Genomic DNA, 12460 nt, shown 5'->3' on the forward strand with positions numbered 1-12460 from the left:
ATAATAGAGCTTCATTTTACAAATGAAAAAAAGTAGACTCAGATGGGGAGAGGGGGACATGATTTGTATGGTCATAACAGCTAAAAAGTGTCCAAATTGAATGTTTTGTGGATATTAGGAGATTTCTGGCTTTGTTAGTCATGGAAAGTCTCAAAAAGTGGGTGTAGGTGAGTCTTCAGGAAAAGCTTGAATGAAAGAAGAAAGTGATTTTCTAGCTAAGCCAGGCAAGAAACATAAAGAAGGATACAAATTAATGAAAATCCTATCGCAGAGTGATGGAGAGATTTGATAATAATGGCAGCTGAGTAGGTTTTCTTGAGAAGAGGAAGGGAATATATTGGGGAAATAGGAAAAGGCAAGATGTGGCAGTTTCATCGATGTGAATCCCAGACTTCACCTGGCTTGGCAAGCTCACTGGATGAAAATGTAATTTTTTTTTTCTCTTTTTATCTCTTTTTCCGTTTTCTTTTTTTTTTTTCTTTTTGAGAATGTAATTTTTATTGAATTGTCTTCTTTGTGATCCTAGATGAGTAGAATGTGGTCAGCTCCTTTTTTTCCTCAGTATAGTTTCCTAAGTGTGTGGCTGGCACACACCCAAAGAAATCAGAAACAAGACCAAGCCACCCTTGGCACAGGCATTGGAATTGTAATTCAGAGCATTGTCTTTTCATATCTGCATGAACAAACACCAACACAGGGAGATTGGGTGTGAATAGATATACAATAAGAACACTTGGAGGATTTATGTACCTGGTACATGATTCATCTTTTAATATATCTCTAGCTCTTACTATATGTCAGCATTGAGTTTTATTTTCTGTCTGTATTAAAACCTTGAATTTCTATCTTTCATCCAAGGAGGTTAAAGCACTTAATAAGAGCAATAACTGACATTTACATGATAACTGAAGATTTTTAAAGTACTTTACATTCATTACCTCCCTAAATCCTCCCCACAAGAGTGGGGGAGGAGGAGTGGGGAGAATGGAGTAAGCATTATAACTATTATTATTCCCATTTGGGGGAGGAGGAAACTGAGGCTGAGAGGAATTAAGTGACTTTCTCAGGGTCACACAGTCAGATGATCCATATCTTTTTGACTTCCATTGCCCAGTTCTTTAGCCCTTTCAACACCTATGTTCTCCCTGGGTCATAAGGATGGACTTTGTTTTAGGGATGCATAAAAAGGGAGAGAGATAAGAACAGTGACTTTAACCTCCCTAGGACATGCTGGGATGAACAGGTATTATAATTATACACATGCTATAGTCAGGGTATAGAAAATACCTCTTTTTTCTGAAAGGAGATTCACCTATCCTGTTCTGGTGAGTGTTAGTCCTAAGTAACTGAGGAAACTTCCTCATTAAGGTTTGGTATTTTTCTATTTTCTTGTGTCCCCAATGCCTGGCACAAAGTAGGTACTCAGACTACCTCCTACCCCACTATTACCTTTATATTCTCTATAACTTGGTGGCCACCTCCTGAATTATTTCAAATCAATACAAAACTACTTTGAAGAGAAAACTATGGGAGATAAATATTAAGCCTCATCTATACAATAAGGTTAAGTGGGTAGTTAGCTCTTAGTGGATTTCTAATTCCATCCCATTTTGATATTGATATTAGCAGAATTCTTTCAGAAAAGTCACAGTTGTCTTATCTGGGGAGCAACTAAGTGAAGAGTGAATAGAGTGCTGAACCTGGAATCAGGAAGAGTTCAAATCTGGCCTCGGACACCAGATATATGAAACTGAGAAAGTGACTTATCCTTTTTTTCCTCAATTTCCTCATCTGAAAAAATGATTTGGAGAAGAAAATGGCAAATCACTCCAGCATCTTTACCAAAACCCAAATAGGGTCATAAAAGGTCAGACGTGGTTTAAATGACTGAACAATTCCCTCTTTTAGAGATCTGGAAACCAAGACCCAGAAAGGCTAATAAATTCAAGATATGAAATAGAAAAGTTGGAATTTTCTAATTGTCATTTGACACCTATCTCTTAACTCAAGTCAGGAATATAAGATCCATAAACTGAGTATTAAAAGGTCATCTAGTCTAAAGCTTCTTAAACTGTGGGTTGTAACTCCATATGGGATCAAATAACTGAATGTGGGGACCTGGAAATTATCATTTATTATCAGTAAATATATGATTTATATACCTTTTTTCCATATCTGTATATCCAATGTCACGTAAAAAGTTCTCGGGTGAAAAGGGTTGTGAGTGGAAAGAATTCAAAAAGCCTTGCTCTAGCCTAGTCTATTTCCTGCATTAAAAAAATGAAGAAACTGAGGGTTTGAAAGATTTGCTCAAAGTTACAGAAATAGCAAGAAGTAGCAGAGCCAGGATTTTATCTCAAGTCTTAGTTCTTAAATACCAAAGATGAATCCAAGTACTGGATAAATACCTGAATTGGCTGCAAAGATGGATTCTAGTCAAGAGAATGCATATCTTCCCCTTTTGTTTTCTTCGGGACTAAAGAAAAAAATGGAGAATCAATCCCATATTATCATGTTGAAGAATGGACATACCTCTTCAGTTAGATTTCTTTTAAAAAACCATTTCCTGGGGAACCGTAGGGAGCAATTGGGAAGTTAGAGAAAGTCCTTATTGTTACATAGAGAGTTTGTGGTTAAGTAATCATCAATTCTCCTTTGTTGTGTTTTCCTATATTCATTGATTCAGGTTAGACAGTACAGCATCTCCATATGCTTAACTCTCTTCATTTTAGATTCTATGATTTATTATTAATTTCAAATGTCAGATATAGCCAAGCGACTTAAATTCTTTTAACTCTTGCTACAGACAAGATTCTAGAATATGGAGAAAAACTGGATTAATGAGTTTTAGAATTATTTCCAACTTAGAAATTCTATATTATATCTTTGGTTTCTGAAGAGAATCCATAGATTCATTTTATAATATACATTTATTCATCTTATAATATACATTTTATAATGAGTACATATAAATAACATGTGCCTCTCAATATGAGAGAATTGGCCTTTGAATTAGGAAGACCCCGATTCAAGTGTTATTATCTCACACATACTGGTTATGTAACGCTGGAAATTAGTCTCTTAGTGAACCAGAATATGCTCTAAGACAGAGGTCCCTAACTTTGTGCTATGGACCCTTTGGGAAGTTTGAGGAAACCTAAGAATCACTTCCCAAAATAAAATTTTTAAGGGCAAAAAATTGAAATATTCCAATGGAGATGTGTTATATGGATATACTATTATTAAAATATTTTAAAATTGTGATATAGTATGATAAATATTTCCTTATAAACACAATAAATAACAAAACTAATGCATTTAAAATACAGATAAAGTTAAATTTTATTTTTAAAAGCATATCCATATGAAGACTATTATGAATGTCTAGCTGTGCCAAATCTTGTTATACTTTTAAGGAATAATTATTAAAACAATTCTGTATTGGTTCAAAAATAGATCAATTAGTGGAACAGACTTGGCACACAATGTATAAAAGCAAATGTATCTAATAACCTAGAATTCAATAACCACAATGACTCCAGCTGCTGTGATAAGGACTCATTATTTGATTTAAAAAAAAAAAACCCACATTGCTGAGAAAATTGGACAGCAGTATGGAAGAAATTAGATTTAGGCCAACATCTCCCTCTTATACAAAGATAAACTTCAAATGGTACTAAACCTGATATAAAGGTCATATCATAAACAAATTAGAGAAATATGGAAAAATACTTATCAAATTTATGAACAGAAGGAAATTTCATAATCAAATAAGAAATGGAGAGGATCACAAAAACTTTAGTGGGTAATTTTGATTACATGAAATTTTAAAAGTTTCTTTACATATAAATCTAATAAAACTCAGATTAAAGTGTAAACAATTAATTGTGAAATTATCTTTGCAGCAGAATTCTCTGATAAGATTCTCATTTCCAAGACATATAAGAAACTGATCCAAATTTATAAGAAAAAAGGATCATTGCCTATTTGATACATGGTTTAAGTATATAAGACCAGGTAATTCTCAAAAAAAAAAAAAAGCCAAGTTTATATAATATGAATGTTATAAAAATGAACAATTTTAAAATCTTTTATAAACTGATGAATAAAATGAGCAGAAGAAGGAGGACAATTTATATGATGAAAGCAATGTTGTCAAAATAAAGGACTTTCAAAGCTATGAGATCTATGATCAAAACAAAAACCATTCATGGTTTCAGAGGGTAGATAATGAAACATGCTACTCTTTAGAGAGAGGCGATAGATTTAGGGTGTAGAATACACACACACATACACACACACACACACACACACACACACGCCCCTGTTACTGTGCCTTGAATGCTCATATTCTTTTGTTTACATATGGATGTGCCTGTATCCAACCATTATTTTGTTTGATTATGCTTATTTATTACAGAAAATTTGTTTTTTTTTCTTTTTTAACAATGGACTGGGACATGAAAGGAAAAGAAAATATGTTTCTGTTCATTTTTTTAGGAGTTATAGGGATGCTACAGATGTGGAATATTGCTTACAAAGTGGGAATAATCTGTAAATATTTGCAATAAAACACATCAATAGAACATTTTTTGGTGTTTTTTTTAAGGAATACTAAATTTTAATTAGAAGTTAGTAAAACAAAGGTCAGCTTTTTCCCATCCAAGTTCAGAACCCTGAAATTTTATCTATGGATCCCTGGGATGGGGAAGAGGTGGTGGAGATTATTTCCAAGCTTATTTACAGTGGTAGGAAAATTTCTTCATTGTGATTTCCTTGAAGTCACAACTCTAGTAAAACATATACACACATATAAATATTGAATAGATTGGTTCAGTTGTGTCCAATTCTCTGTGACTCCATTTAGTATTTTTACGACAGAGATACTGCTTTGCTATTTCTTTCTCCAATTCATTTTACAGATGAGGAAATTTAGATAAATAGGGTTAAGTGACCTGCCCAAGGTCCCACAGCTAGTGTCAGAAGCCATATGGATTCATAAAAATGAGTCTTTCTGATTCCAAACTTAGTGCCTGTACCTTTACCCATAGATAGAATATCTGCCATCATTATATAAAAATAGAATGATGCTGAAAGAGCTTTAGATTTGTAGTCAGAAGTCCTGAATTCAGATTCTGATCTTAGGTTCAAATGACCCTAGGGTTACATTATAGTAAAAGATTTCCAGTGAGTTATTAATTCATTAAGTATAATGTCATTTCTTTTATATGGAAATCTTTGAAAATAAACTTTCAAAATACCACTTACTCTGTGTGAACACAGTCAAGTTACTGAAACTCTGGTCCGCAGTTTCCTCATCTATAAAATGAAGGATCAGACTAGATATCCTCTAAGCATCCAATTTGATCCTTAGTGATATCTAGTCACTTATAGCCTGCATAATCAAATAATCATGTAATACATTTTTCTTATATTAGGAAGCAATATGAAAGCAAAAAATCTCATAGAAAGTCTTCTCTTTATGTTGGTGAGTCTATTTCTGCCCTACCCACCCCCCGAAAAGAAATGAGGCTTACAGTTTGTGTCCAATATGTCTCTGCTCTACATTTCTTGACTGCATAGTGAACTCCATAAAAGAACCAGTTTCACATCCTGTCACGGTGAGGACGTGACTCTTTTGAAAGCTCACTGGACTGGCTCCAGTAGTTTGTATTCTCAGCTGAAACTATTCCTCAGAATGTCACTGGCAATTCAGAAAACTGACAGGTGCCACTTACTGCAGGCTTATTTATATCCTGACTTGGCTATTTTGAAAGGTATTATTTTAAAAAGACACTGAAATTGAGATTAAATGCTTTAAAACGATTCAGTCATTTAAACATTTACATTTTTTCTACATTTTAAACCATTATCCCTAAGATATTTCACATAGCTCTACCAAATAATAAAATGCATCTGGAGGAACAAAATATCTAGAATCTCAAGGGAAATAATGGTGGGAAGGAAGAAAAGATGTAGAATGAAGGGTATAATAGCATTCCAAAACTCAGATTTTGATATAAAGCAGAAATCATGAAAACTGTTTGTTATTACTTAGAAAATACATAGTTAAACTCATGGAACAGACTTGATAAGGATGAATGAGATACTATTATGTTCAGTACCCACAAGAGTTTTATAAACCTGCTATCATAAGTTACTTGGAAAATACCCATATTTAAGAAGAATCAATGAGAAAACTAGAAAATAATTTGGCAGAAATTAGGTTTAGACCAGTGTCTTAAGCCATATACTATAATAAATGCAAAATGGATACTTGACTTGAATATTGTCATGAATTTTTTTAAATTAGGAAAGGTCCCATGTCCATGAAAATGTTTATAATAGCATTTTTTTCTTGTACTAATCAGAAACTGGAAATAAAGTAGATGTTTATCAGTTGGAGAATAGCTAAACAGAATGTGGTATGTGAATGCAAAGTAATATGTTATGTGTTATAAAAATTGATGAATATAAAGAAACAAGGAAAGACTTAAAAGACGATACAAAGTGAAATAAACAGAGCTATGAAAACAGTATACATGATGATTATAATAACATATGTGGAAAGAACAACAAAAACAAAATAATTTAACCTGAATACTATGAAATTATTATAACCTAGTTTGGCTTCAAATAATTGATATGGGGAATACAAATCTTTATTTCTTTTGCAAGAGATAGGAGATAATTGATATGGGACAGTAGGTTCATTATTGAATTTGATTGATATGTTGGTGGGTTTAACTGACCTTTTCCCCCTTTTTAAAAAATTCTTTGTTATAAAGGATGACTTTCTGAGAGTCAGAGTGGGGATATGTTATATGAAGGTAACAAAAGAAACCCCAAAATATACCAATAAATTTGTTTTTAAAATCTCAGCTTGCCCACATCCTTGGAATATGAACATATTGTGATTAAACTACACTCATCATATGTTAGTTGTGAAAAAACCCACCAACAACATATTAATGCCATAAAACTCAATATATAATTATCGATTGGACAAAGAACTGGGCATTTCCATTTCCTGATTCATTCAACACTTACTAGGTGCTTACAAGGTACTCTAAATATACTGTTTTTCAAGATTTGTCTTACAGAGAGTAGGTAGAACTGGTCTTGATTGCACATCATATTTTTCATTGTCCACTGACTTTGCCTATGCTACCTTGCTCCCATATTATATATCATAGGATTCCAAAACTTTACCCCATATCTTACTCTATCCATGAATATTTTTGCTAAATGTTCTTTAGCATAAAAATTAATTTATAAATTCCTTCTGGGTTAATTTTTCACTCTTATGAGCAACATATTTGAATAAGTCTTCTCAAACTACAACAGGGCAAAATAACATTTTGAAGCAAAAGATTCCTCATTTTTTCTTGATACATTGATCAAAACATTTAAAGTATCTTAGTTTTTTTTAAATCTAATACTCTTTTTTCTATATTGTTCCCACAATGAATGATAGACTGTTAGAATTATAACTAATTCATCTTCCTCGTTTTACAGATAAAGTTACTATGGTCCAGGGAATTAAATGAACTCCTCAAGATTGTCCACACAGTTAATAATAGTGAACTGGCACTTGAGGCTAGGACTCGTGATCCCTCTCTGATTTTTTTTTTTACTGCACTTGTTCCCTAAAAAGAAAAAAAAAAACCCTAAATGGCCTTTTTATAATATTCACACTATTAGATTTATAATTACTAACAGTTATCTGCATATCTGTGCCTTCTATCTATGTTCATGTTCAAAGACATCTGTCTTTTCATCATTTGTTTCATTTCCTAGAATGCAAAAAAAGGATTTGAGGCAATTTATAATGTTAAAACCATATAAAACAGCCAACGGGGTGAGGGACATACACAGAACAACAAACAAGAATAAAAGTGATTAAAAAGAAAAGAGAACTAGATGTTATCAGGTACCTGAAATGAGTTAATTCCTAGGAATAAATCTGATTCTGAGATAAGGCAAAAGAAAAAACACATTGGGTTATAAAGTTGTTCTTTTCTGAGCAAAAGGAAATATATGTTTCTCTTCAGATGCAAACTTTTCCTAGTATTTCACTCTAAAAGGAATTAATCAGGTGAATACTGCCATTAGGGACATTGGATAATATAATGGACAGTTTCTTCAACTACTTTTGCAAACGACGCAGAAACACTATTCACCTAGACATTTCTTATATCAACTCTTGGTTTAAAGTGGAGGTCGGTTAACATTATATCATAATTCAGGGAAGGCATTTCTGCAAAGAGTTGCTTATGAGAAGGTTCAGATCTGTTTTGATTACTTCTTTTACTGTCAAAACACAAATGAGAAAAACTAGAAAAGTGACTAGTGAACACATCCATGGGTCAGTCTTTCAAATGGAAGAGCTCTTGATGTGACTTTAGGGTACTGACTCCAGACATCCATTTCCTCATTTATAAAACAAGACTTTAAGGTGACATGGGAATATAGATCTCTAGCTAACAAGAAGCTCAGACTCTAGTATAACCTCATTTTACAGATGACAAAAATTAGCCCCAAGGAGTTTAAATGACTTTGTACCAAGATTATACAGGTAATCATCAGAGACAAGAATCAAATTCAGTTTTTTCTGATGTTAAGAGAATACCCTTTCTTGTTAAAATCAAAATATAAAAATTTACTATTCAAAATTCACAAAACTAAGTAAGTGTAAAAGACACATAAATAATGAAACTTCCAAGTGTTCTTTTGGTAAGTTTATAGCTCTTATACTGCTGAAGTTATTAATGTTTAAAGATGCATTAAGACTTTGGGGACATACTGCATATAGTTCAATTTGTATAAAGTTGCTCTTTCTGTTAATTCATTAATGTAGTTCTCTAGAAATTTGCACAGATATAGAGGAGAGACAGTAGGTTGTAGTTAATAGAAACCAGAATTCCAGAAGATTCCAGAAGACCTGAGTTCAAGCCTTACCTTTACATTTTAATGATTCTGTGGCCATGAACAAGTCACTTATCTTCTAAGCAGTTCTCTAAGAAAGACAACAAATTACAGATAGATTATTTAACTGCATCTGGAATTCTGAGTTCCCTATAGCAATGAAATCACAGTTCTAGTCAAAATCAAAACATCCATGAATAAGTAAATATCCTACTTATAACTCTATATTCTATTGCTATAGTGTGGAAATGAACCTAAAATCCTTAGTGCTAAGTGAGAGGCATGTCAGCTCTCAGCTGCTTCTATTCTTTTTTTGAAATGCGTTTCATTCTAATAAGAGCTTTTGTCTGCTTTTAAAGTCTAGACCACTTGACAACGAATTCTTTGGCCATGGAAACTTAGGAAATAAGCAAAAATGGAGGACTCTAAGTGCAACCATTGATTGTTAATAGATATTTTAACTCAATTTAACAACCTCTTGAATTTTTCTTCTACTAGTTAAAACTTAGAAAAGAAAGTGGAGTGGTAGACTCTATCTTGGGAATTCTTTCAATAAATAATTGAATTATGGCTTCTTATAAACTATCAGTAAGAATGGAATTTTATTATGAGCAGAGAGAAGAGAACATTTTTTAAAGTGACTAGTTGACTGATTTTCCTATGATTATCTAATTTTCTTCCAGTGATAGTGACAGAAATGAAATTTGAACACTTCTCTTAATCTTTTAAGATGTAAAACAAAGAAAGGAGAAAAGCAATCAATTGATTGAAAGATGTATGATAATGTCAAGGTCAACATGGCTGCTGATACCAGAGTATTTGGGAGAATAAATTTGTAGGAGTCCTTACCCAGCTGATTATTTTTCACAATCCCTGCTTCCTTTATCTTCTCTATTATTTTCATGTTTTAAAAATAATGTATCTAAATGTCTTGCCACCTGTCATCAAGTGGCCAGATTAATGGTATTTGATAGGTAGCCTGAAGGTCCCAATTCCACGTATCAGCAGCTGAGAGAGAAGTGGATTTCTTGTTGGCAAGTTGGGCTGGAGGTACATTGAGAATCTTTATACAAGATGGTGACCCAGCCAATTATGACAAAGCAACTATAGTGAAGTTTGACATCTGAAGATCTTATTTCTTCCTTGACAGGCTAATAATGTATGGCTTCGTGAAGGCGATGGTACATGTGGGCCAGCTAAGAAATGGAGACTTTCATTTCACTGACTGTTTATTTTTCGGTTCATTGATGTCTGCTACAGATCCAGGTAACTATCCAGAACATGCTTTCTTTTAAGCACTAAGTACTTACTTTCATGCTATTTCCTAACTAATGATTTAATGTTGACATGATAATTTTCCATATCTATCATTTCCTAGAGGACATAGGTGAGGGTATAAAAACACATTCAAGTTAAAATGATGCTCAAACTTAAGGGTTGTCGTTTTCATTCAGTGGAAAGACAGGAATCATTTTCTCTGCCACTGGTTTCTCTGTATTATATGTTTCTTAAAGTTTTTAATTTAAAAAAATCTTTCTTATCAAGTTTTATATCTTTAATTTATTTGGAGAAAAAACTTTGGAAGTTATTGAGAAAATGATATTTTTCCCTACTATTCATGAATTAACCCATTTCAGGGAAGTTTCTGGAGAAATGGATTTCTGTTTTATTGCCAACACATGTTAAGCCAGATTCTCCCAGTGTATAATAAGCAATTTCATAAAGACAGAATGGATATTTTGGGAGCTGCATAATCTTTCAGGCAACTGGAAAATTATTGAGCAAAATCTCATTTTAGTACATCGAAGGGTGCTTTAATGGTGTGAAAGAATGAGTGGTACTTCTAAAAGGGCTAGTCTTACATTAAGGCCATACTATAGGGACTGAACTTAATTATACGGGGTATCCCAAAAGACTTAGTGTGGTTTTAGCTATTAAAGATTAAAACTTTACGAAGACTTTTGGGCTACCCTATATCTATATCTCCCTAGCATCCAATTTAGTGTTCTGTATAAGTGCTTAAAAGTTATAATGAATAAATGAATGATTTAAATGGTCTCATTACACTGGAAAAGTCGGTCTCCTAATCTTTTCAGTAATTTGCTTTCTAGTCATAGCTACTGATTTTAAATAAAGGGAAAGAAATTGAGTTGTGTTTGGAAGTCTGATTTTTTACAAGCCATAAGTAATAGGAACAGTTCTGTTTTTGTTCATTCATTCATTCAATGTACACTTATGAAGGACCTACTTTATGGAGAATGCTCGTCTGTGCAATGGTGGAAGGGAAAAAAAAGTTTAGGTTAGACAACATCCCTGCTGTCTTGGTACTTACATTCTTGAAATATATTAAGGCACAAATACAAAGAATTCCATGTTAAACAATACATCACCATAGTTACATTAAAGTATTGTAAAGCAAGAAACCATGTAAAGTCATGGGGAGTTTATCACAAAGTCTTTGAATACTCTCCATCTTTAAAATGAGAAAAACATCCTATGGCTGCTCTTCTTGGCATTTAAAGCTTCTGACAACCATTTTCTAGTTAACTTTCTGGACATGCTATGTTATGTTTACCAATGGGTCCAATTGTTGTTCCCCAATTTTTTCTCTTGACTCTATGTCTTCGTACAGCCTGTTCCTCATGCCAGAAATGCACATACTTCTTGGCTTCCAATGAGACTCAGGTGATGTCTCCTATAGGAAATCTTTCCTGATTCCCCAGAATTGTCAATGCAGGCTCCTTCAAATACTATTTTATTCCTTTATTGGTTTAGGGGTTCAATTCTCCAGAACAGTGTGAGCTCATTAAGGGCAGGAATTGCTCTTATCTTTGCTTAATTTTTAATTTTACACTTAAGGAAACTGAGGTTCTAAGAATTTAAGTAACTTGCCTTATGGCAGAGTTAGAACGCAAACTCATGCTGTGTCTTCAAAATCAGCGTGCTTTCCACTGTGTCATGATGCCTTAATGGAATTATGGAAGACAAAGGGAGAGGGGGTCAAGTTGCTTAGTGAGAATTAAAGTAATCTAAGGGGACTTTTTTTTTTAATAAGAACCTCTTACAAAGAGAAAAATATTACTACCATCAGCATCACTACCCTACTTTCTCCCTCATGATTTATAATTCTTGAATTACTCCTTTTTTTATTAAAGTTTTTTTAATTTTCAAAACATATGCATGCAAAATTCTTCAACATTAACCTTGCAAAACCTTGTGTTCCAATTTCCTTACCCCCTCCCCAGACAGCAAGTAATCCAATATATGTTAAATGTGGTAGAAATATATGTTAAATCCAATAAATGCATACATTTATTGCTGCACAAGAAAAATCAAATCAAAAAAGGAAAAAATGAGAAAGAAAATAAAATTCAACCAAACAACAACAAAAAGAGTAAAAATGCTATGTTGTGAACCACATTCAGTTCCCACAGTCCTCTCTCTGGCTGTAGATGGCTTTCTCCATGAGATAGTATCATGTAAATCTTAGCTGTCATCATCATCATAATTATTTTCTTCTTCATCATGATGA

The 12460-nt window shown here is 33.0% G+C and overlaps 1 protein-coding gene across 2 annotated transcripts in view; it reads left to right on the top strand.

The window, feature by feature from the left end:
• Positions 1–12460, top strand: part of SLC9A9 (solute carrier family 9 member A9) — a 709438-nt gene that overhangs the window by 165056 nt on the left and 531922 nt on the right. For both annotated transcript variants that reach the window (XM_031957809.1, XM_031957810.1), the window contains exon 5: positions 10079–10194. In XM_031957809.1, coding sequence (XP_031813669.1) covers positions 10079–10194 — 116 coding nt within the window. The remainder of the gene's footprint in view (positions 1–10078; positions 10195–12460) is intronic.

Source organism: Sarcophilus harrisii, chromosome 3 (genome assembly GCF_902635505.1).
Source record: "Sarcophilus harrisii chromosome 3, mSarHar1.11, whole genome shotgun sequence".
Classification (NCBI taxonomy): domain Eukaryota; kingdom Metazoa; phylum Chordata; class Mammalia; order Dasyuromorphia; family Dasyuridae; genus Sarcophilus; species Sarcophilus harrisii.